We start from the raw sequence: 23,400 nt of genomic DNA on the forward strand, positions 1-23,400 counted from the left end.
AAGGCGCCCGTGTGCTGTGCGATGTTAGTGCACGTTAAAGAACCCCAGGTGGTCTAAATATCCGAAGTCCTCCACTACGGCGTCTCTCATAGCCTGTGTCACCTTGAGACGTTAAATCCTGCAGACCAAACCAATCAGTGGACGGTGACGTAATAAATAACGATTTCCGGCGGGCAGATGTATTTCGAGCGGACTCACTCAAATCCGAAGAGTTTCTTTCAGCCTATGTGTACTGGTTTACTCCTTCAGCGAGAAGCGAATATAAACTCAGGTCCATTTTCCAAATTTTTAGCATGATAGCTTAAGCAATGCGATTTTTTTTTTAAATTTATATTCATAAGTGCGTCGGGTAAACGCAAGAGTGCTGGTTTCAATGACGTGGTGTATTTGTCTGAAAGAAAAGGACATCTTTTGCCGCAGGAAAACTTTGCCCTGGATTACACTTAGGAGCTTTTTCAAAGATTATTACAATTATAGCGAGATAATTTAATTCTAGGGCATGTGTCATTGTAAAACGTTGTTAATCATTTTGTTCCGACTTTTATCTTTTCGCTGTCGTGGTTACAGTTTTTACGGCCAACACATGGCTAAACAAATATTAATCCCCTCTTTCAAGATACTTGTATAAAGAATAGTGCAAGCTTTCCCTTTAGGTTATGCTAACAACTCTTATTTCATCGACCCCCGCCGGGGTGGGGCAGTGGTTACGGCACTCGACTACGGTTCCTAAGGACGCGGGATCGAATCCCGGCCTCGGCAGCCGCTCTTCGATGGCGGCGAAAAGTTAGGCGCCCGTGTGCTGTGCGTTGTCAGTGCACGTTGAAAAACCCCAGGTGATCGAAATTTCCGGAATCCTCCACTACGGCGTCTCTCATAGCCTGAGTCGCTTTGGGACGTTAAACCCCACAAACCAACCATCTTATTTCATCGGGGACAGCGATGCCGAGAAAGTTTCCAGTGTCAGCAGTGCAGCAAATATATCCAGCGACAATGTGAAATGAGCAACAGTGCATCCTTACGTGGAGTACGCGCTTCTTCACCTGCAGTGACATTTTCGGCTACGGGGTACAGTCGCACCTAACACAAAGTGGAGACAGAAACTGAACAGATGCTAGAAAATTAAATGCGAAGGTAAAAGTTTCAAAGCCTGATTGACACGGAGCAGAAATAAAAACGAAACTTTTTAGTAACGACAAAAGAAACCTTAAACAATATCGGCAAAGGCTAAAGTTCTCAACCTGCCTAAAACCAGCTTCAGGGGGAGTTTCGACTCTATATCTAGCAGTATCGTCGGCTTTCCTTGCCCTCAGTGGACACTCCTCTAGTACTCCCTTTAAAAGTGTTCAGCGACAGAATTATGCATGTGTGCCTTTTTTGTGCATTACGTTTTCGCCTGGGAAAACACTCCCGACAAGGCTGAGCATTTGGCCATCGGGATGCATTTCATGACTACACTACTGACGCAGCACACTCATGGAGAGAGCACTCCAGAGAGTGCAGTTTGGGGAAATGTTTTGGGGAAATGCACTCAAAGGGAGTAATACTCCTCCTAAGTGTATTTAAATCGCACGCTTGAAAGCGGTATCACACTAGCCCGCGGAGTAAGATAGACGAGAGGGCCGTGTGTGGCACTCCGAAATGCGCTCCGCGGGCAGAGTTTACTGAAAGAATATCCAGCGCGCGACCGTCATTATATATTGCGCTGTAGTCTCTCCGCCGGCTCTTCTTCTCTCCCGCGCATCTCAATTGCACGCATTACTCTCTTCACCATTCTTCTTGAAGAAAAAAGAACCAAGCAGACACGAAACCTCTGGGAAAAGCTTGCTGACCTTGCCTAAACCGTAACTTTTATTTACATACAATCCTTAAGTTAATTATACTCTATAGAAGGGATAAAGCAGTCTGTTAATTTCATAATTGGGCAACTTCAGAAGTAGCATCAAAGCAGCATTTTCACCAAGGAATCGCGTCGGATGCGGCAAAATGAACAATATTTTGTATCTATGAAACACAACATATCCGCTTATTCAACATAAACACGCATCTAAGGCAACTTCAGTTCATTGACTATTGAACGATGGCCACATACCTAATGGTGAGCTATGCTCTCGGTAAACAACGACTTGCGGCCACTGTAACTGATTTCACACAAATAACTTGCTTTCACAGCAAATCAATCGCATTAGAATGGTCAGACAGACAAAATGACAAATTGAGTACAAAGGATCAAGAGCGCTACGTAACTAACTATAAAATACTCCAAACTCTACCCGCGTATATGATAGTCATAGTTCCCGTTATTCACACTTGTTTCCCCTCAAAAGCGAAGCGATCGCCGCCTTCGATAAGAGAATGCCGATTATCGTGTTGATCCTAATCAGCGGAGTTATCATTTTTGGCCATCGGTAGATCTCTGTCTTCTTTTTGCGACCCTCTCCGCCTATAGTCAGTAGCCATCATCATCACCGTAGCCGCGTCGGTAGCGCGTTGGTGTCCCGCCTGAAGGAGCCACATCGCAGAGAAGGCCATTACGACGGATGACACGCCGAGCGGCAGAGTCTTGAGCTTTTCTGGCAGCGTTTCTTCAGCCCGCTTCAGTGCGCTCGCAGCGGTCGCGCCGAGGCGACCGCAGGTGTAGGCCCACGAGTAGCCAATGCTGCGAACCTGTGCCAGACACAAAGATTGGCTAGTTGCATTTTTTTCTCGAGGCAAGAAAGTGACAAAATGTACATTAAAAAAAGGGCTCAAGGAGGATCGCAAGTTTATTACTGGGTGTGCGTAACAATGGGATTTCAAACTACGAAACAAAATCTATTATTTTCGACATTGCAGTCACAGATAGGCAGGAGGAGCTGTAAAATGCTCACTACACAATATCTCAGCAACGCTCGCCTACACGAAGTTTTTCGTGAGCAGAATGCGCAGCAGAGAGCGTTAAGGTTTAAAGCCCGCAGTTTTAAGAAAACCAAGGAGAATTCTTCAAGCTGGTACTCATAATGTGATCGGAAAGTAAGCAACGGATTATAGACTTCCAAGAAAACAAACAGGTTATTTATGTGAACTCGATCCTTTCGGGTTCTTCAGCAACAGCGTTAATGTTTTTTTTTAGCCAAGAAATATGCACAAGAGCTCTCCGCCAATTTCAATTGCTTAATTGTTTCTGTATTCCTGAAAACGGAACACGTCTTAACCTTGTCCAATATGAACATAAACTAAAGCGGCCGTATTGCACAAAACAGGCAGCTCTTCGCAATCCGATTCCTGTTACTCAGTGTAATGCCACCAGAACCCCGAATCACGATGACCGTGTTTTTTGTGACTTGTCATGACAGCGCAAGGAACAGGACACGCCATCAACTGGAGCGGCCAGAAAGTCTTCGCAAGCCACACTGAGAAGCGGTGATTATTATATCCTGCTTTCAATTGGTTTCACGGCAGTTTTGATCTTCTTCATTAGAGATTAGCATTTTATAACGTGCTTAGGAAGCCAAAAATCCCTCGGCGGGAAAAACATGCGGTTTCGTTTAATTCGGTCTAGCCTCCGAAAACACAGTTGTATTAGTGACCGCATTCTTGCACACGCTTTGAAAATTTAAGCGTACTTTTTTTTACTTGTACTTTATTACTTTATGACCCGCTAACCTGCGTGGGAAACGCTTCTACTGTGATCACGCAGAGAACGACGTAGGTGATGTTGAGCAGCAGTTTCTTCCACATGGCGACCACCGCCAGAGGCAACACGATGCCGAGGGGGGCCACGGATGACTGGACGGCGAGCAGTATGGCCACTGTGGACATGAGCAGGACGACCACGTCGATCTGGCTGTGGTACTTGACCAGAAAGTAGGCCACGGTCATGGCTGGGGCGTTGCCCATCACTACAACCCACTTGGCCAGCTCGAACTGTTCCAGCTCGAACGCGGAAGCGACACCAGCGTAGTAGGCAAGGTACAAGGAAAACCTGTAATATGGAACGAAACCTGAGTACATGTTCATTGCCATTAAGCGCCGTTATAAGCCGACATGGGAGAAGACGTATGATGGCTATGAAATGGCCGCCATGTTCATTCGCGCGCCGTTAGCCTAACTTGATGCAGAAAGTGTGCAGGTGTGCCATATTACAATATGCCAGATAATGCTTCAAACAGCAAAATATATACGATACAATTTCCTATTAGGCGAGTTCATTTATAATGCCAATGAAGTTGTTTATATATATATATATATAAACGTAAAAGAGATGACACACGGTAGAAATTTATCTGCAAGCCCCCCGTGTTGTATGTCGCCGTAACAAGAACATCAGTGATATTTTAACTTCGTCTGAAGCTAGCCCCACTGTACGAATCGGCTGCCATCCTTGCAACACGTCACGGTGCAAGTTTGTGCACAAATGACTACATCGGTGAAAGCTTTCAGCACTGCATCGAACTTTATTGTAAAAATTCGGGGCAGCTTCCCATGCGATACGGACAACGTGATTTATATGCTTCAATGTTCAGTCTGCAAAATTCAGTATATTGGCCAAACCGAAACACCATTCAGATACCGATTTAATAATCATAAATCTCATTGTAATACACTGCCTAACCTTCCTATTTCTAAGCATCTAAACATTACCAAGCACCTCTTTGAAAAAATGCAACTAACTTTACTGGAATCAGGTTTCAGAGCCCCCCATGAACGCGAAGTTCGCGAATCATTTTTAATATACAAGTTTAACACGGTTTCTTGTGGTCTGAATGAAAACATTGGCAAGCTAACTTGTCTCTCGTCGTAGCATTTTAACTAAATTTTAGCACCTTTGGCAGCTTCTTAAAAGATATGTTTAATCGACATTGGCTCCATTTTGCACTGCTTGCCTCTTCGCTTGCGTTCTTACGGTGACATCTAAAAGCCCCTCACGGGATGTCATGCTCTAATTGCACTGAACGTTTTCCTGTTTGCCAGTTTCTCTCGAGCATACACTTCCCGCCGTAACATGGACTGATCATTACATCTTATCCAATAACCTTGCACACGATTCCTTGCGCAATCAACACTGGTACGTACAATTAACTTATTGAACTGCTTTTCTTTGTTTCCGTCGCATTTAGCACACAATCGAGTTTTTCACCATGCTGCGATTTGAGTGACATTTTTTTTTGTACCGCGCTAAATCCCAGTTGTATTTCACTGTTAAATTGCACTGACGTGTTATCTGCCACTGTCGCCTACCAATGAGAATGATATTTCAGTGGATGAATCCCCCCTCCCCCTCCTGAATATTGCAGGATTAAGCGTGACGTGTACTCCGCCCATTCTAACCTCGTGATATTTTGTGTTTTGTGTGCTGATAGTAAAAATAACCTTTTGAATGATATATCGTACTTTCTGTGTGCAACATATTAAGATGCATGATCTAAGCGCAACATGTGTCATTCTGTCTATATACCTTGCGCCGCCATTACATCACGCGTGTGGAATCCCGTTTTCATATTTTGATGTTTATTTGTTGATAGTGGCTGGTCACGTGTTCTTGGATTGTGCATGTATATAAGAAATGAGAACCGAGTGCTTCTTTCTACATTCCTTGACAAAGACCGGACCCCGGCCGAAACGTCGGATTAAAGTTTACTGTTTTGCTACCGTGTGTCATCTCCGTTACGTTTATGGCCTACCGGACCCATTCGAGTTTCAACCCCCTAACCTCCCTCCCTATATATGTGTGTGTGTGTGTGTGTGTGTGTGTGTGTGTGTGTGTGTGTGTGTGTGTGTGTGTGTGTGTGTGTGTGTGTGTGTGTGTGTGTGTGTGTGTGTGTGTGTGTGTGTGTGTGTGTGTGTGCGTGCGTGCGTGCGTGCGTGCGTGCGTGTGTGTGTGTGTGTGTGTGTGTGTGTGTGTGTGTGTGTGTGTGTGTGTGTGTGTGTGTGTGTGTGTGTGTGTGTGTGTGTGTGTGTGTGTGTGTGTGTGTGTGTGTGTGTGTGTGTGTGTGTGTGTGTGTGTGTGTGTGTGTGTGTGTGTGTGTGTGTGTGTGTGTGTGTGTGTGTGTGTGTGTGTGTGTGTGTGTGTGTGTGTGTGTGTGTGTGAAAGAGAAATGAGGGTGCGCGTTATAATACATGAAGGAAAGAAGCCAACAGTCGGCGAGGCTAAGGAAAGCATTAGGGATTGTACTTTTATGTATCGTTTTTTTAATTTTTACTTCGGTATTCACATAAAATAGTAATGTAATCTGTTTAGGCGAAAGATAAAGACAAGGCTGTAGGGGCTGTGACGGCAGGTCAACGCCGCTTGCGACGGGGACTAGCTAGCCACCAAATTTGTATCTACTGTAGGCCGTCATTGCACCCGCCACTGCTTAGGTGGTGGACGACGGCTGTTGCGGCGCGCGTCTTTCTCTCCCTCTTCATTTTTGTTCTCTACTTTCTCTCTTCTGTCAGCACGAGGCAGCGGAGGTGGCTCAGCTACAGAGCCAGTAGCAGGCCCGTGTATTTTCTTTTCCTTCTTCCTACAGACACAACCACAACAACAGCCCCCCTTCACCGCCTCCTGCCCTCACAATTCTCCGCACCGCATGTACCACGCCGTAAAAGGAGGAAGGTGGGAGTGAAAAAAGAGAGGGAGATAGAGGTGCTGAAGTGGATGGCTGCGATCCACCACGCTATAATGGCTTTCGTCTCATCGCACTTTAGTGATCCAAAGTGCCCTCTAGAATTTTTGCTTTTAAAATTGTCATATTTTATTGCGAAAGCAATACTAATCTAGGTTTCGGACCTTCAGCATGGTGCGGCCGCACCCACGTGACACTAGGGTGAGAGAGAGAGAGAGAGTGAACGCAGCATCACCAACTCGCTGCATGGTACAGACAATTCACGGTGGAACGGAAGCAGAGACGGTACTTGTCACCTGACTCGATTTCGGACGAGACCATGAAAGGTTTAAGCGTTTCATGGTGAACTGGTACGTAATGTACTATCAGGGACAAAAGTGTCCGAACGCGCGTCTGGAGATTTTGGACCAGAAGCAAAGTTTGAACTAAAAAATAACAATAAATTCACCATTTACGGTCACATATGAGCGGACACCAAATTTTCACGTGCGCAAGCATGGTGGTAAATACTACGCCGAGTGAAAATTTTCTTTGGATACCGTTCGCCTGTAGAGAGACATTTTCTCCCGCAGTAAATGTAAGCAATACTTAAATTAAACTGAAATGAAAACACAGGGCTGCTTGAAGGGCACTTATTTCAAGTGTCAGGTGTTTTCGACAACCGTTGCTATTCACTTCATTTCTCATTTTTAACACTATAAAAGGCCCCGGTATGTGGAACATTCGGCGCTGTGAACGAGAAGTGACAGACATGGCTCTGGCAGGCGATAGTTGTCCGGTGACAATACCAGGAACCGAGTCGTCGATGGATTGTGCAACGTCCAGATATCACTCACACGACATGGGCGATTTGACAGGTGCTGCCTTAAGGTGGAAGGGGGAGATCGAAATGCAACTTTCCAAGACCCTTGAAATCCGAGTCATAAAAACGCTGCCACTTGGCCACGCAGGCAAGAGCGCGAAGCTTGTTTAAAGAGGGGCTTTATATCGACTTCAAACGCTAATTCACATAATCTGGCAGCTTGTGACCAATACGTTTTTACGGGATACTAAAGGCAAGATTAAAATATTACTTATGTACAAGTAGCAAAGCGCATGTACGTAAACGAGGATCCACTGGAAGAGCCGGCAAATGGAAGACACTAACGCTTTCGCGTCATACCCTTAAAGGCGAAGCCTAAGCGGCCTTCCACCCCACCACCTGTTTCTTTTCCTTATCGTTGTGCCAAATGGTTCTCAATGCCTCTCAATAGTCCTCACTCGCCTGGCATAGCGACGTAGTCGTAGATTAGTGATCGGCGGTTATACTAGCCTGACAACCATACCTCACTTCGATCATGATAGTGCCCTCCATGTCTCTTGGCCTGATGGAAAGGTTTTTTGGAAGGCTCGTATTGTTACGAGTCTACCAAACTGTTCCTTTACACCGGATAATATATGCCATCTTTTATTGGGATAAAGAAGGGCCTTTCTGACAGAAGAATTATGTCATATCTGCGATTAACTTAGTGACTCTAACTTGACTGCTGTAGTTTGGACTGCTGCAGGGTAATTCCAGCCATCTTATTCCGTTCGCTGGTACAAAAACGGACTAAATACTCTCGGCGGAGAATTCAATATGTGTTCAAGGAGGCCTCAGAATTTTCGAACCGGTCACGGCAGAGCACTCCACTAAGCAAGTAAAGGTTCGTCAGCCTCCCCTCGCCGCCCCTCTCGCTAAAAGTTGCCACAATGGGCAAGCTGCATGGTCCTCCGGTCTTTTATTTTTTGAACTCAACGGCATAAAAATGACGACTACATGTGAAAGGACAAACGAGGCCACATTTCTAGTATGCTGGTTTTCTGGCTTCTGGCGGTGAAATGCGGGGCCCTTGCTACTGTTGTCAGTCGGCCGAACACAGGCTCACAGGGTGTAGGCACTGCAAGCGGCACTTGCTCCATGGACGCGTGTTGTGTCTACACTTTAGAACCAATTTCAATGGCGTCTTCATTCTCAAGGTGCATACGGGTAGCTATTTTGTGCTTCAATTAAATTTGTCATCAGCGATTAATGCACGAAAGCAGATTACTCAGATTACTGAGCTAAGACACGCAAGGAGAAATGTAAAGGCGAACAGCTGCCAACCAGGTGCCAACAAGTACAAACAGGCTATGTGCTGGCGCCACAAGAGTGACTGGTGCACGAAAATATATTTTATGCAGCTCGCGAACACATTGCCTTCCGGTTAAAACATACAAAAAGGGAGCTAAGTGGACACGTCGGAAGTTATTAAACACAGCGCTTGTTACTGATATAAGAGGAGCTTGCTTCTGAAAAACTAATTTATTGCATATGTAACCTACTGTGCATTCTGTAGAATGCAATGGACACGGCGTGTGCAAATGTAAATTTCGCTCTCTATGAGTTCACCTCCACCGACTCGTTCCGATAAATGGTAAGCAGTGTCTTGCAAGAACATGAATTATGGCTGTTTTAACAGCGTACTCACCAGGCTGCACAGAAGACCATCAAGCGGCAGGCCATACCACCAGCGAGAAGGGAAGCGCCCAGGGAGCGCTTCGCAGTTTCCACCAAAGCTGCGGCGGCGCTGCCCGGAGTGTTCAGAATCGCATCGAGGCGTATGTTATTGATGCGCTGTCGGACGCGCTCCGTGTCTTCGTCATTGAATCTTGCGGCGTACAGCGCGACGCGTTCCGCGTCGTCAAAGCGCAGGTTCGCCAGAAGCCAGTGAGGGGACTCATCCACCATGAAGGCGGTAACCAGCAACAAGGCCGATGGAAGTAACAACACGCCGTTGAATGTGCTCCACTCCTGCCGGGATTGACAATAAGCATAAAAAATTTGGAGGACGCTTGAGCTTCGCCTTCAAGAGTGGAACGTGATAGCGTTATTGCACCTCGTCGAGAAAGCTTATTAAGCTCAAAGGTATTGGGGCATCCTCGCACCGGTACCCGCGCGGCCCGAAGGGGAGAAGCGGGTGAGCGAAGATAGTGATCTAAAGAAAGGAAAGACGCTTGATTCTACAACCCGTGAGGGTGCACGGCGAAACGTCAGGGGCGAGTGGCACGCCACGTGTCGGGGCAGCGCCGCACATTGCGAGGAGGGGTTCTTCTGTGTTTGCCGCAAGATGGCTCTTCATGTGCGCAGAGCGCAGAAGAAATGTAGCGGAAACGTACTTCGCTACTCGTGTAACTGCGACTTCTGTAAGTAACATGCTCATAATTACCGATATACACCGCAGTATAACGTTCTACGGCACGTTTCTAAGGCAACACCGCATTCACTAGAAGCGCTTTTGTACCGCTTTCAAGTATCGAACTCGTTGCGGGAGTTTTAATGTACTGAGACGAAGCCAGCCTGACATTGGCTGATGATGACCTTCCAATATGTACTTTGTTTTGTGTTATTCGTGTTGTGTTCTTGTGAAATGGTATGAACCAAAGCCAGGAAATAAAGAAAAAAAAACTCGTGGCTGAGCTGTAGCCTCTCCGTCTCACACTCCGGAGACCCTGGTTCGATTCCTAGCCAGCCCATCTTGGAAGTTGCTTTTTATTTATGAAGTGCATGTTTATTTATGAAGTGCATGCCGGGATTTATCGCTCACCGCCAACGCCGCCGACGACACCGGCTTCTCTGGGACACGAGCTCCTTAACGCTACCGCGTTAATATTGTGAATTCGTATCAAGCAAGCTCTGCTGCGCTTTACGAGAAACGTTCCTTGGAAGCTGCTTGAAGTAATGCGGGCCGATTACAGAGATCACCAAAGCAATTCAGAGGAAAAATACGTATTCATTAGAGACCAATATTATGATGCATTCCTGAACAAACTTTATGACTTGGTCAAATGCGTTTACAGTCTCAACGTGTGTTGGTAAACAGTATCTGAGAAAGATATTGCAACAATTGATAATGATGGTTGATCAAGTGCGTTGACCTTGAAACTCAATTTAGAAGTTGGATGCACTGTAATAAAGGTCGATAATAAGCGATGTTAAAGATAGAGCCTCAATAGTGGTTGCGATTGTCTTTTCAGCAATATAACAGGTTAGCAAAAACAATGGCTAGGTCAAGAACTAGTCCTCCGAGCTGGTGGCACTGAAGGAATTGTTTGTGTGCCGGGCCAGCATAAGTAACCATTTCTCGTTTGAGGCAACGTATTATGAAGCGCAAAACTTTACTTTGAGACCATGCGCATTCGTGTTCGCCTTTTAAGGAGGAAAGTTTTAGCACCCATACTTAACTATCGGAAATGCAGAGCAGTGACGTTACACTAGCTACTTCCCGCTTTCTCTTCTAATCTCTAAGTCAGCAGCATATACGATATGCTCGCATGTCTTTGAAATTACTGCTTTCGCTAGGAAAGACACAAATGTAGTCAAGAAATCTGAATTCGCAGCAAAGTTTTGCAATAAATAGCCTTGCCCTTTCCGTATCTCTGAGCAGCAAATCGCTATCCGCGACAGCAATAGAGACTCTGAGGTATAGGAAAGCCATCAACGCTGAAACGGCAAACAATCTGTATATGGCGCCCTTCAAATTATGTTAGAGTCGAGATTGAGTGAGCACTCGTCAAGAATGCTCGCAATTTTGCTTTTTCCCGTGCGAAATTAGCATGGGAAGGTCTTTCTGTTCAAGCACTGCCGGCACTTATACAAGTGGTCTATTAAAGTGAGATATTGTTTATCTCTCGGTACTTGCTGTAGAACGCAAAATAGGCACTTACGCAAAGAAAAAATAAAAACACAGGCTCCGGCGTTAGCGTTCGCCAGGTGGTGTACATAAAATTCCAAATAATGAATAGCGCGACTGAGTGCAGATCGCGGCTGCAAAATATTGTGCGTCTATATATGTTGCTCAACAATTTGTTCTGCGCGATTGATTGAAAATGTATGTATTATTTATAGGTCCAAGAAGAAGAGACGGCTCGGCGGCGCTTCCAGCAGCTGCCACTTAATGCGACTGTAACGCAAGGTGCGGCCACCAGGAGCGGCACCGATACAGGGGGCCTTGTTGGTTGCTCATATGACGCTATACTTTGGGCGCGCTTGGCAGGCGTCTAATTTCTATGTATATATGACGTTCGTTTCTGCTATATATTGTCACGGCTAGTTAGAACGTCACGGAGGGTCTAAAGATAGGATGGTTTTAATAATCGACGAGAATGAGTCTTGCGCTCAAGCTTCTTTCTCTTCCAGGCTCGCGCTTATGGTTCCAGTCGTCATCTTTGGCATCGTCTTCTATGAGGCATTTGTCCCACTCCTCAGGAAGCATCATCCCGATGAGAACAAAAGGAGGTAGGAGGTTAAGTCAGTCCGAGTGGCACGACTTCATAAGCGCAACGTAGACGACGTCGGCTTGGCGCTGGCGTGGCTTTGATGTAGACAACACAGGGCCCGAAGTATCGCCGCTATAGATTTTCGGAGAGGCCACGGCGGCGAACAGGCGTCCAGACCCACACTTTGTTGCCAGGTTCATACATTACATATCGGTATCTATGATTGTAGCGTCGTGCATCATGCTCTTGCTGATTTTTGATCCGCACACGCGCTAGTTGCCGAGCTTCCTCAGCACGCTGAGCGAATTCCTCGGAGATCATCGGTGTCGCGGCATTCGGGAGCAACATTGCATCCAGTATAGTTGTTACTGGCCGCCCGTGAAGGAGGCTGAATGGTGTCATGCGAGTGGTGTCTTGGCTTGCCGTATTCTAGGCGAACGTGACGTAGGGAAGAATTTTGTCCCAATTCTTGTGGTTCACGTCAACGTACACGCAAAGCATGTCTGCGATGGTCTCATTAAGGCGTTCCGTCAACCCATTGCTTTGGGGGTGATAGGCTGTAGTTTTACTATAACTGGTGCCACTGAGGCGTAGAACGGTCTCCAAAAGTTCGGCCGTAAATGCAGTTCCTCGGTCAGTTATAATGAGTGCCGGAGCGCCATGCCTCAGGACAATGTTCTCAACGAAGAACCGAGCTGCTTCTCAGCGTTACCCCTCGGCAGAGCCCTGGTCTCCGCGTAGCGGGTTAGATAATCGGTGGCGACAATTATCCATTTATTCCCGGGCTGTATACGTCAGAAATGGTCCAAGCAGGTCCATGCCAATTTGCTTAAAAGGTATCGTTGGCACTTGAAGAGGGTGGTATGGCCGGATGGTTTTACAGGGGGTGATATGTACGGCGCTGGCAGTCTATGCACGCACGTACAGTGTTTCACTGTCGCCGGCAGTATTGGCCAGTAGTATACGTGCTGTACTCTAGCCAACGTGCGGGTGTAGCCTAGGTGACCGGCGGTTGGCTCGTCGTGGCACGCTTGCAAAACTTCACTGCGGAAAGCCGATGGGACGACGAGTAGATGACTGTTTCCCCCAGGACGGAAGTTCTAATACAGTACATTGTGGCCAATAAATAATGACGAGATTACTAGGGCGAAAATCTTAGGCACAACCGTAGATCGCTTCTCCAAGAAATTAGTAAGAGGGAGCAATTCCTGGTCCTCTCGCTGCTTTTGGGAGAGCGTTACGTCATCTATGACACCTAAAAACGCAGTGTCTTCATCGGTCATAGTGGAAGGTTCGACCGGCGCTCGCGAAAGGCAATCAGCATCCTTGTGCTACTTTCCAGATTTGTAAATAACTGTCTTGTCAAATTCTTGTAATCGAAGGCTCCACCGTGCGAGTCTCCCTGAAGTGTCTTTTAAGTTCGTCAGCCAACAGAGATATGGTCGCTAACGACTTGAAATGGGCGAGCGTACAAATAAAGGCGGAACCTCATAACCACCCATACCACTGCAACACATTCTTTTTCGGTTGCCAAGTAGTTCGCTTCTACTTTAGATAGGGTCCTGCTGGCTTAAGCAATTGCGTTTTTCATACCATCCTGACGCTGCACCAACACAGCACCTAAGCCCACGTTGCTGGCATCCGTATGAAGCAGTGTAGGGGCGTCGCCATCAAAGTGCGCCAGGACAGGTGGTGTCTGTAGACGTCTCCGCAGCTCATTAAAAGCTTGTTGCTGTTCTTCACCCCAGCTAAAGACAGCGTTGTCACGCGTCATTTGAGGTAATGGCCAGGCAATTCGTGAGAAGCGAGCTATAAACCGACAGTAATAGGCGGAAAGAACCAGGAAGCGCAGCAATGTCTTTTTGTTCGTAGGTGTTGAGGAACTTGGCTACTGCGGAGAGATTTTCAGGATCAGGCCGGGCACCTTCTTGACTAACGACGTGACCTAAGAACTGCAGCTCCTCGTAGCCGAAGTGGCACTTCTCGGGTTTTAGTGTGAGGCCTGCCGATCGTATGGCCTGAAACACAGCTAACAAACGGCGTAGATTCTCTTCAAATGTGGCCGAAAACACGATTATGTCGTCAAGATACACCAGGCATGTTTGCCACTTTAGTCCCGAAAGCACAATGTCCATCAGCCTATGAAATGTTGCTGATGCTGAGCATAAACTAAACGGAAGGACATTAGACTCACACAATCCGTCGGGAGTGACGAATGCTGTCTTCTCCCGATCTCTCTCATCCACATCGATGTGCCAATACCCACTTTTCAAGTTCATCGATGAAACGTAACGTGCATTTCGTAGGCGATCAATGGAATCGTCGATGCGAGGGAGAGGGTACACGTCCTTTTTGGTCACTTGGTTGAGGTTGCGATAGTCTATGCAAAATCGTAAGCTGCCGTCCTTCTTTTTACCAAGTACACGGGGGAAGCCCAGGGACTCTGTGACGGCTGGATAACGTCGTCTCTAAGCATTTCGGTCTGCTGGCGCTGAATGGCTTCACGTTCTTTAGGAGACACACGGTAAGGACTTTGTCGAATAGGGCGAATCGAGTCATCCGTGATAACTCGATGTTTTGTCAAAGGCGTTTAGCCGGTCCGCGAGTCTGAAGCAAAACAGTCTTGAAATTGATCTATGAGATCCAAAAGGTGGTCCCGTTCTGAAGAAGACAAATTTGGGCTCACATCGGCGATGGTTACGGGTGTCTTGCACACTGATCCTTCCTGCTGCAGTAAGCAGCAGTGCTGCGCATTTGGGAGGCTTTTGAAAAAGGCCACAGTTTTGCCTTTCGGAATTTGCTGACGCTCGTCGCTGAAGTTTTTCAGCAGCACTTTGGTCTTCGGTGTGCCCATTGGTTACGCTGACCAGCCCTCGAGCTATATAAACACCTCGGCTGAGTACCAAGGTTACTGCCCGTTCTGCGACGCCATCGCCTGTATGCGCTACGTCGCACTTCACTTCAACAAGAGCGCATGATCGCGGAGGCAATGTCACCGTTTCATTGTCGACGCGCAAGGGCATCAGTGGTACTTCCGCATAACAAAGGTCTTCATGGTTTTTTGTGAAGGCAACGACGCTGTCACAAATGCTGATTACAGCCCCATGAAGAAGCAGAAAATGCATGCCCAAGATGAGGTATTTGCAGCAGTCACGGAGAATAACGAAGCTGCCAACCAACGCCGCGTTTCCTATTCCTATACGGGCAGTAGTGTCGGTGCCAGTAGCTGCCCCCAGCACTTCTTATTACTGGCTCAGTCCATTCGGTTTTTACTTTGCGCAGCGTGTCAGCCAGTTTCTGGCTAATAATTTCAAAATCCGCCCCGGTATCCACCAGAGCATGTATCTCCAGCCCATCGATGGAAACGGCGAGGTCAGCGTTAACAACGTTATCTGGGTTGCTCGTATCTTTCGGCATTTGCGGCGGAAGTGCGGCAAGGTCGGCGCTGTCAGCTTCGTTGTCATGGTTGCTCATCTGGTGCGGCATTTTCGGCGGTATTGCGGAGATGTCAATGTTAACTGCGGCGTCACAAGCATGGTTTGTCGGCAATTACGGCGGTGGTGAGAGTTCTCACACTTTTAGACTGGTTGCAACCTCCCCTCGCGAGGTTGCGGCTGCAAGTTTACCCGGCAAGGGCTAGGGGTCCGCCATCCGCTAACGTCAGCAATGCTACAATGCGTCGGCGAACAATAACGCTGTGGCGAAGGGGAGGAGCGGCGGCGGAAGCCCGGGGATTCGATTTCCCTGCTGACCGGAGGGTCGTCCTCAATTTGGGCAGAGTCAGCGTCGAAGCGGTGGCGAGCAGAAGCAGGCGGAAAGGCCTGCTCCTCTTCGCGGTAGCGGCAGTATATACGATACACATGGCCAGGTTATCCGCAGTAGAAACAGAGTAGTCGGCTGTCATAACTGCGCCACCTGTCAGTTCGGCGTGGTTGAAAGCGCCTGGAAGGCACCCACTGAGGCCCCTGGTAGAATTGCGTCTCCTGACGGCTCGGTGAACTCGGTGGGGCGTGGACTGGAGGCGGGCGACGAAGGACCGCGGCACAGCTCTCGGGTTGCGGCTCGTGGTAAGGTGCAGGCATGTCGGCCGTGTAGCTGACCGGTTGTCGAGCGTGATATGATTCGGAACTGGCTGCCGTCTTGTCGACTGGATGAGACTCGTTACATGGTGCAGACGGTGGTAGGGCGTACCGAATTTCATTCCTCATAGCTTCCATGAGGGCCACTGACGACTGAGTCTTCGTAGCTGTAATTCATTGAAGCTCCTCAAGGACAATTTCTCTAATGATGTCTCGAAGAGTGGTCTTATCTGTTGCAGTCAGCGCCGCCGCAGTCGTCGGGGCACAGTTGACAGGTTGGTTGTACTGGCGGCACCGGTCTTGCAGGGCTCGCTCGATAGCCGTAGCGTCCTTAACTCGCTCACGGTTTTAGGTGGGTTGCGTACCAAGCCCGCAAACACCTGCTCTTTGAAATTGTGCATGAGATGCCGCAGCTACCTTGGCTTACTCATATCAGAATCGGCACGGCGAAAAAGGCAAGTGATGTCTTCTGGAAACATAGCCACACTCTCATTCGGCTTCTGGACGCGCACATCAAGCAGGCACGGCGCATTGTCTCATCGATCAGTTTTCGCAAAAGTGTATACGAGCTGGCGGCGGAAGTCATTCCACGTGGATAAGCTGGCCTCGTGGTTTTCAAACCACGTTCTAGCATTATCCTGAAGGGCAAAAGAAACATTGCAAAGCTTGTGATCTGTGCTCCACTGATTAACCTTGGCCACTCACTCAAACTGATCAAGCCGGTCCTCCACATCTTCAAACGCTTCCCCGCAAAAGCACTCTGGCACCTTGGTGTTCTGAAGAGTCACCGGCGCAGGGTTGGGATGTGCCATGGCTTGGGAGACCTGATGAACTTGGGCGTTTGAAGAGTCGCTGGGCAGATAGTTGTACTCCGGGGCTAGGCATAGAAGGTGGCGGCTAGCGCGATGAACAAGCGTGTCGATGTCTGGGATCCGCTGTGGACTGCCGGAAGGAGTCTTATGCGCTCCACCAGTGTCACTTCGCGATAGAACGCCAGGGAGGGCCTAATGATAGGACGGTTTTAATAGTCGGCCAGAATGAGTCTTGCGCTCAAGCTTCCTTCTCTTCCAGGCTCGCGCTTGTGGCCCCAGTCGTCATCTTTGGCATCGTCTTCTATGCGGCAATATTTATATAATTGTTTTGAGCAATTGAAACTATAGTTGAAACTATAATTCTCATGGAGATAGTTCAACAAAAAGTAAAAAAAAATAACCACATGCCGGAACTGGTACCCAATCCGCGACCTTTGAATAACGTGTGCGATGCTCCACAGACTTAGCTATGCGGTGAAGGCAATTCAGTCTTCTGTTTTATTTGGGTATTTATTCATCCCAACTCACAAGAAGCATGTGGTTGTATTCTTTTCTTTCTAATCAATTATCTCCATTATTACATTAATATTCCACACTAACACACTCCCACAATTATCCCCTATGATACTTGGGGTCAGTAGCTATTAGCGAACTTACGTACCACACGACATAAATACAAATTTCTGCATATATCCAGCCGTACGAACGCGTGCCAGCATGGCATAAGAGTAGTTTACATACTGGGATTCTCCGTGTGTTAGAATCTCATCTCAAACAGACCAATTTAGTATCTCCTACTAGTTCAGCCATAACACGCGGTTTCGTGACGTCACATTAACAGTCGCACAGCCCCGCCAGTGTGGCGCAGTGGTTAGAGTGTTTGACTGCTATGCCGAAGGATGCGGGATCGAATCCTGTCCTCGGTGGAAGCACTTCGGTAGAGGCTAAAAGCCAGGCGCCCAGGTGCTGTGCGATTTCAGTGAAGATTAAAGAACCCCAGGTGGTCGAAACTTCCGGAACCTTCCACTACGGCGTCTCTCATAGCCTGGGTCATTTTGGGAAGTTAAACCCCATAAACCAAACCAAATAGGGGCACAGATAGCGCGTTGCACGAGCTGAAGCTGCCCCGTCCTGAAAGCTTCTTACCTCACAGAAAGGCTACCCGGCGCAATGATCCATCAAGAGCAAACGCACAAAAGAAAGAGGAAACCGCACACGTGAAAGTTTCGTGCAGCTGTCATGGGAACATATAGAGACCTTTGCGAGGACGGCCACGCCGCTCACGTAGATTGGTGCGAGCACAGTGGGCCAGCACAAGGCCAGGGCGCAGAAAGGCGACCGGGGCCCGGGCTGCGTGGACTCGAAGAGGATGATGAATGAGACGACCTCCATGACGCTGCCAGCGGCCCCCGACAGCGAGCGCAGCACCAGGTACCACTCCACCGTGTCAACCAGACACGTGGCCGCTCCAGAGCCAATGACCACCACTAGGGCGAGCAAGAGAATGGGACGACGCCCGAGCATGTACGAAGCAACGCCCGCACATGGAACGGCCACTGCGCTAGCTGCGTGTGGGTATCAAAAAAAACAAAAAAACACGCCACTCTAGTAGCGGCGACCGTCGAAAGTACTTATATAGGGCCTCGTCAGATGGATTAAATATCGCGAAAAATATTCTTGGTCGAGAAATGGATTCGCATTAGCAATTAACTGTGACCTATGCGCCAAGAGTGCTCGTGATAACGTAACACATAGGACAAGCAGTTCCATTCACAGACAGGGTAAAAACTGAAAGTTGTGCCGCTGTGCTGCGAAGTGTGCCCTCTAGATTACGGCATGCAGAAGAATGCACCCTATAAGATATTCTCTAAATAGCGAACGTCCCTATATTACTCGCCCAGGAAAATGACATCAGATGTGAAGATGAATTAAACTTAGTAGTGGGTTCCGGGATAAAAAAAAAACACGTGGAAGAAATATTATACCAGACACCCACCCAAAACGCCAGCTAGTGATCGATGACAGAGTGAAGCGCAAAAAGACGGCAGACAAGAAAGGGTACACAACACAGACGCTAACTTCCAACTGCAAGACATTTTTTCTTTCCTGTGGCAAAACAGTACGTTGGTCAGTCCGGGCGTTGCTTGAATGAAAGGCTTCGCGAACACAAAAACAATATGAATACACTTACTGGCAGTAATCTAGCTCTGCATTGTAAGTCGGTGTTTTCAGTTTTTGGACAAGTGCTTGGTTGTGGCTAAACACCGAGATCAGTTGGTCCGTGAGATTATAGAAGCTGCACAGATCGCTGCTTTGGATGATAAATGTGTCAGCAAGTCGTCTATCTACCTGTCCGAACGTGAGCAGGCATTCTTAAGGAAAATTAATCACTGAGCGGGTTTCGTGTGTTCTTTTTCACCTGTTTCAGGACGCATGCGTCTGGTAGTATTTACGAGTCACGTTTCCTTACGTTCTTTCAGTCGGAAGTAAGCGCCTGTGTTGTGTACCCTTTCTTGTCTGTCGTCTTTTTGCACTGCACTCTCATGTCATGGATCACCGTTACCGACTAGCCCAAGTTTCCACCCTTGTGAATTACGCTAGCTAGTGCCCTAATTTTTATTTTGTGACTGTGCTCTTAGTGTGCATATTGACTTTCTTCCTTGTTATGTCCCTAGCTGAAGGTAATGTTGGTGTTGTATCAATTAGCGATAATGGTGCATAAAAGGGCGTCGAATCTATCTGTTCCACTTTGTATGAGTTTGAGATTCGACAGTATGCACATGAGGGATATGGGTCGATGAACAAAAGGATATAACACTAGGCATTCTGTTCCGCAAAAATATGCCCACCTCCTGTGTAGGCGGCCATCACCGCCACGCGGTACCATGATTTGGTGCACACCAGGTCCCAGCGAGCGACAGCGTTTCGGCCTGGAGTACCGGCAGCATATGTGAACCTCTCGCAGGGTACCTCGCTTACGTTGTATCCTATTCCAGGCGCAGGGAACGGCATGCTTCTGTCTACTCCACCTTCTTCGGTTTCAGCCGTATCAGTGGAAGCCGAGGTCGGGATGGAGGAATGGTGCCTAAATACGAGGATCGGGTCATGGCGCACACAGCTCTTGAAACCTCCGTTCTCGTCTTGCGGTATGGCAGCGTCTTTCCACTCTTGGACAGAGACATTGCTGAATTGCTCGGACGGTGCACACCAGTGGTCGGTGGGTTCCAAGTCGAGCACCAGTGCGAAGCTGTAGCTGTATGACAACATGGTTGCCACCTGCGTGGCGCGGAGGAAACATCAACTACAGTAGAGCACGCAGCACTTATTAGCCCTTGGGAACACCTAGAAAATCTGCTGCACTAGCAGTGGGCACGCTAGGCGCAGGACAGCCGTGTTAATATATTGTATGTCATTTTTATTTGAACAGTATGCAAGCTGTCTTGTGAGGTAGACAATAATGACTATTCTAGCTCTAAAAAACTCATCTCCTCAAAGCGCAGGTGGTCGACTGCGTACTTGCATGGGCCCAGCATTGTTTATCCAATGCCTCTCTTTGCTTTTCCCAAGACCTCCGTTACGACGTTCCCTGTAACAGAGGGCGTCCGCTCACCTGTGCACAGAGTAGCACAGTCCTCTGGAAGCGTCCGTGACCGAAGACAGACATGCTCTGGATGTTTGTCTCCGAGAGCTGTTCCTGCAGCCGCGTCCAGATAAGAAAAGTCCCCGACGTCCAAGTGCTGCGTCGGCGTGTCCGGCTTAATCGACGGTGGCCATTTCCTCGGATCATTGTCGCTTAATACTGGGGTCCAGGAGGCTATTCGCGATACAGACACCGAAACAATCAGTCAAATGTTTGGCTTGATGGCTGAACCGGTATCACCTCGCTGGCGAGCAATCTTCTTCAACTGCGTCTTCTTCGCGCGTGCAAATAACAAGCGGCGCCTTTCTGATAATGACAATGGATAGAATGGCTATTTTCCAACAGATACGATGGGGGCTTTTAGCCCTCCCCCCCCCCCCCCCTCCCCACAGACGACGCCCAGGGGTCCTTGGATTGCGGCGACCTCTTTGGCCAATTCGTTTTGTGTCTCTAGGTCAGGGTTGCGCAGTTGGTCTTCCATTGTTCTGAGGCGCTAACATTGCGGCTTTAAGGTGGCTGGGCACCTCCTTATCTTATGATTGAGGTCAGCTCTCTTCATACATAACTTACATCTTCAAGGCACTGCCCTGGGTAGATGTGGTAGCAAGCAACCGGGTACCGGCATACGAGATCGTTTACGGGCGATGCCATGTTACTGTCTGGCCTTTGTCTAAGAAGACTTTTGCTGGTGGATTTTTGCGCGTCTTATTCTGTAGTGTCGAGTAATCTCCCTGTGGCTAACTGAGTGGTGAAGTCCAGTGAAAGGTCCGGGCGTCACATCGACTCGAAAGTAAGACCGCGAGCCAAATCATTATACTTCAAGTAAGAGAGACATACGCGAGAGTCTAGGTATTTTGCATCGGCCTGTCATATCGCAGGTCCGCAGAATTCTCAGTGCTTCAGAAAAGATCCTGCTTTTAGAGTAATTATTCACTGCTGACTTTGAGTCGGGCAGTAATGTTTTGGCTATTTATCCCGATATTTCGAGCTGTATCGCAGGTTCTTCCGCCGCATCTGCCCTGCCGGTTGTGACCGATCCTCTAGCCATATGTTTACTATCCGCACTCACTACGGATACTACCACACAGAATAGATACTGTCATTATTTGAAGCTTTTCTCCAGAGCTTTAGCCCTTTTCTTTCTGTTTTTCATGATGTTCTGGATAAATGTTTCTCGTGAAGTCCTAGATCTATGAGTCTTTAATTCACTCAGCTGAATGTTAGCCCTAGCGTTTGCTTGACAGTTTTGCGTATTATACGTTATACGGATGACATGATTTTACGGAGCCTCGATCTCTGCAAATGGCAGACGATCTGCCTCTCGCAGCGCTCGAGACTGAGGCAGAGGGCGACATAGGCGTTCCTACTATGAAGACATTAATCAACATTACTAAGGGTGCTTTTTTCATCGCCAATCGTCTATTGTCGATGCTCTTGATGAGCCTCGTGATTTGCTGAGCGCAGCCTTCGACTTTGGTAATCCTTTCTCCGTTGCGCCCATTTGCCTGGATCAGCGGTCGCAACACTCGGAGGTAGGTAATCGGATCCCATTCGGCCTTGAGGAAGATTTGCAACTTCTCGTACCTCGTTCCTTTCGGAAACAGTTTGTACAGGAATAGTTCTGATTTTTGTGGCTAGCAATTTAGCTCCTCTCCTCTTTAGCCGACGGGAGCGGACGCACTTCGATTGGGCTCGGCTAACAAGAAAGGAAATTGTCTGGAAAATCCAACAAATCCTGGAAAGTTTGTTTCGAGGACCTTCCTGAAGTCATCCGGAATTCACCGAGGCCTTTCTCAAACCCGTGAGTGTTTTATTGGACATCGAAATGGGCTTTTGAAGCTCCTCGGCGGCGGCCATGCTAGACGATGCGAGGCCTAGTAATGCCGATCCAGAGCGCATGGATACCTTAGACCAAGGCGAAGCGGGATCTAGTGGTCTGTGTTCAACAACCGCTAACCCAGCTCACTCTGCTAAACACCAGGGAATGGAATTAGACGTCCAAATACAAACTTCTAATGACATGGAAGAGGGTCATGCCTGGACGCCGGATGACCTTTACTCCAACTGGCACGTAAACATATGCAAGAAGAATCGTCAAAGGTTAGCAAGAGGCGAACAAGTCGTGATCGCAGGAAAGATCTATGCTCCCCCGACGCACTTGCTGCAGACCGTCGTGAAACCGAACAAAACGATAGCATCGCCAGTACAACGTCTCAGAAGAGGAGGAAATTACCACCCCTTCCTAAAACCGACTATAAGGTGATAATAAGACCCAAGAAGGGTATGGAAGTCAGAAAATTCGTTCCTACCCAGTTCTCAAGAGCCATCGTGGCTGCCTGCAACAACCCGGAATTGTGCGACTTCTCCAAATTTATTGTGAGACCCCGCACAGGATCGAACATCATCATAGTCAGCACTCCTTACGACGAGACTGCGGACGCCATACGGCACATCAAGAGTCTGACCTTGGAAAACAAGGCTTACGAAGTCAACGTCTACCTGGCGGCGCCTGAGGACGTCATCAGAGGAGTTATTCATGGAGTGGATCCAAACACACCATCAGAAGAGCTTCTATCAAACATCCGACTACGCACACAAGGGGTCGAGATCGTTCAAGCACGAATGTTGGGAAAGTCTCGCACGGCAGTGCTAACATTCATAGGCCCCATTCTCCCCCGCTACGTCATCTATTATGGGGAGAGACGGCATGTTACCCATATCGACCAACCCAACAGATCTGCCAAGACTGTCTCAAGGCAGGCCACAGAGCGGATGTCTGCCCAACACCCAACGCCAACGTATGTCGGAACTGCGGCCTTCATGAACCAGAGGAAAACCACACCTGTGAAGCCAAGTGCGTGGCCTGCCAGGGAAACCACCCAACGGGAGACAAGGCCTGCAAGCAGCGCCTCAGGGCACACATCGGACGTTACAACAACAAAGCTAAACAAAGCAATAACAATCAGCAACAGAAGCCCCCCAAGCAGCACGTCAGCCGGAGAGAT

The 23,400-nt window shown here is 48.1% G+C and overlaps 1 protein-coding gene across 1 annotated transcript; it reads right to left on the reverse strand.

Annotated features, from left to right (window-relative positions):
- Positions 1-2,084: 2,084 nt before the first annotated feature.
- LOC146199777 (solute carrier family 22 member 20-like) lies at positions 2,085-20,542 on the reverse strand. Its single transcript, XM_084592195.1, has 6 exons — positions 20,366-20,542; positions 19,605-20,031; positions 18,013-18,320; positions 9,077-9,399; positions 3,643-3,961; positions 2,085-2,664 (listed from the first exon to the last, which is right to left on the reverse strand). Exons 1-6 carry the CDS (start codon positions 20,540-20,542, stop codon positions 2,374-2,376), a joined length of 1,845 nt encoding a protein of 614 aa, XP_084448321.1. The 3' UTR covers positions 2,085-2,373.
- Positions 20,543-23,400: the final 2,858 nt, after the last annotated feature.

The sequence above is a fragment of the Amblyomma maculatum genome, chromosome 2, assembly GCF_055883805.1.
Source record: "Amblyomma maculatum isolate TAMU_Amacu chromosome 2, ASM5588380v1, whole genome shotgun sequence".
NCBI classification, from domain to species: domain Eukaryota; kingdom Metazoa; phylum Arthropoda; class Arachnida; order Ixodida; family Ixodidae; genus Amblyomma; species Amblyomma maculatum.

Coding starts and splice junctions, on each gene's coding strand:
- LOC146199777 (XM_084592195.1), bottom strand. CDS start 20,542: ATGATCCGAGGAAATGGCCACCGTCGATTAAGCCGGACACGCCGACGC. Junction 18,321..19,604: donor GATGGCCGCCTACACAGGAG/GTGGGCATATTT, acceptor ACCCACACGCAG/CTAGCGCAGTGGCCGTTCCA. Junction 2,665..3,642: donor TAGAAGCGTTTCCCACGCAG/GTTAGCGGGTCA, acceptor TGTCTGGCACAG/GTTCGCAGCATTGGCTACTC.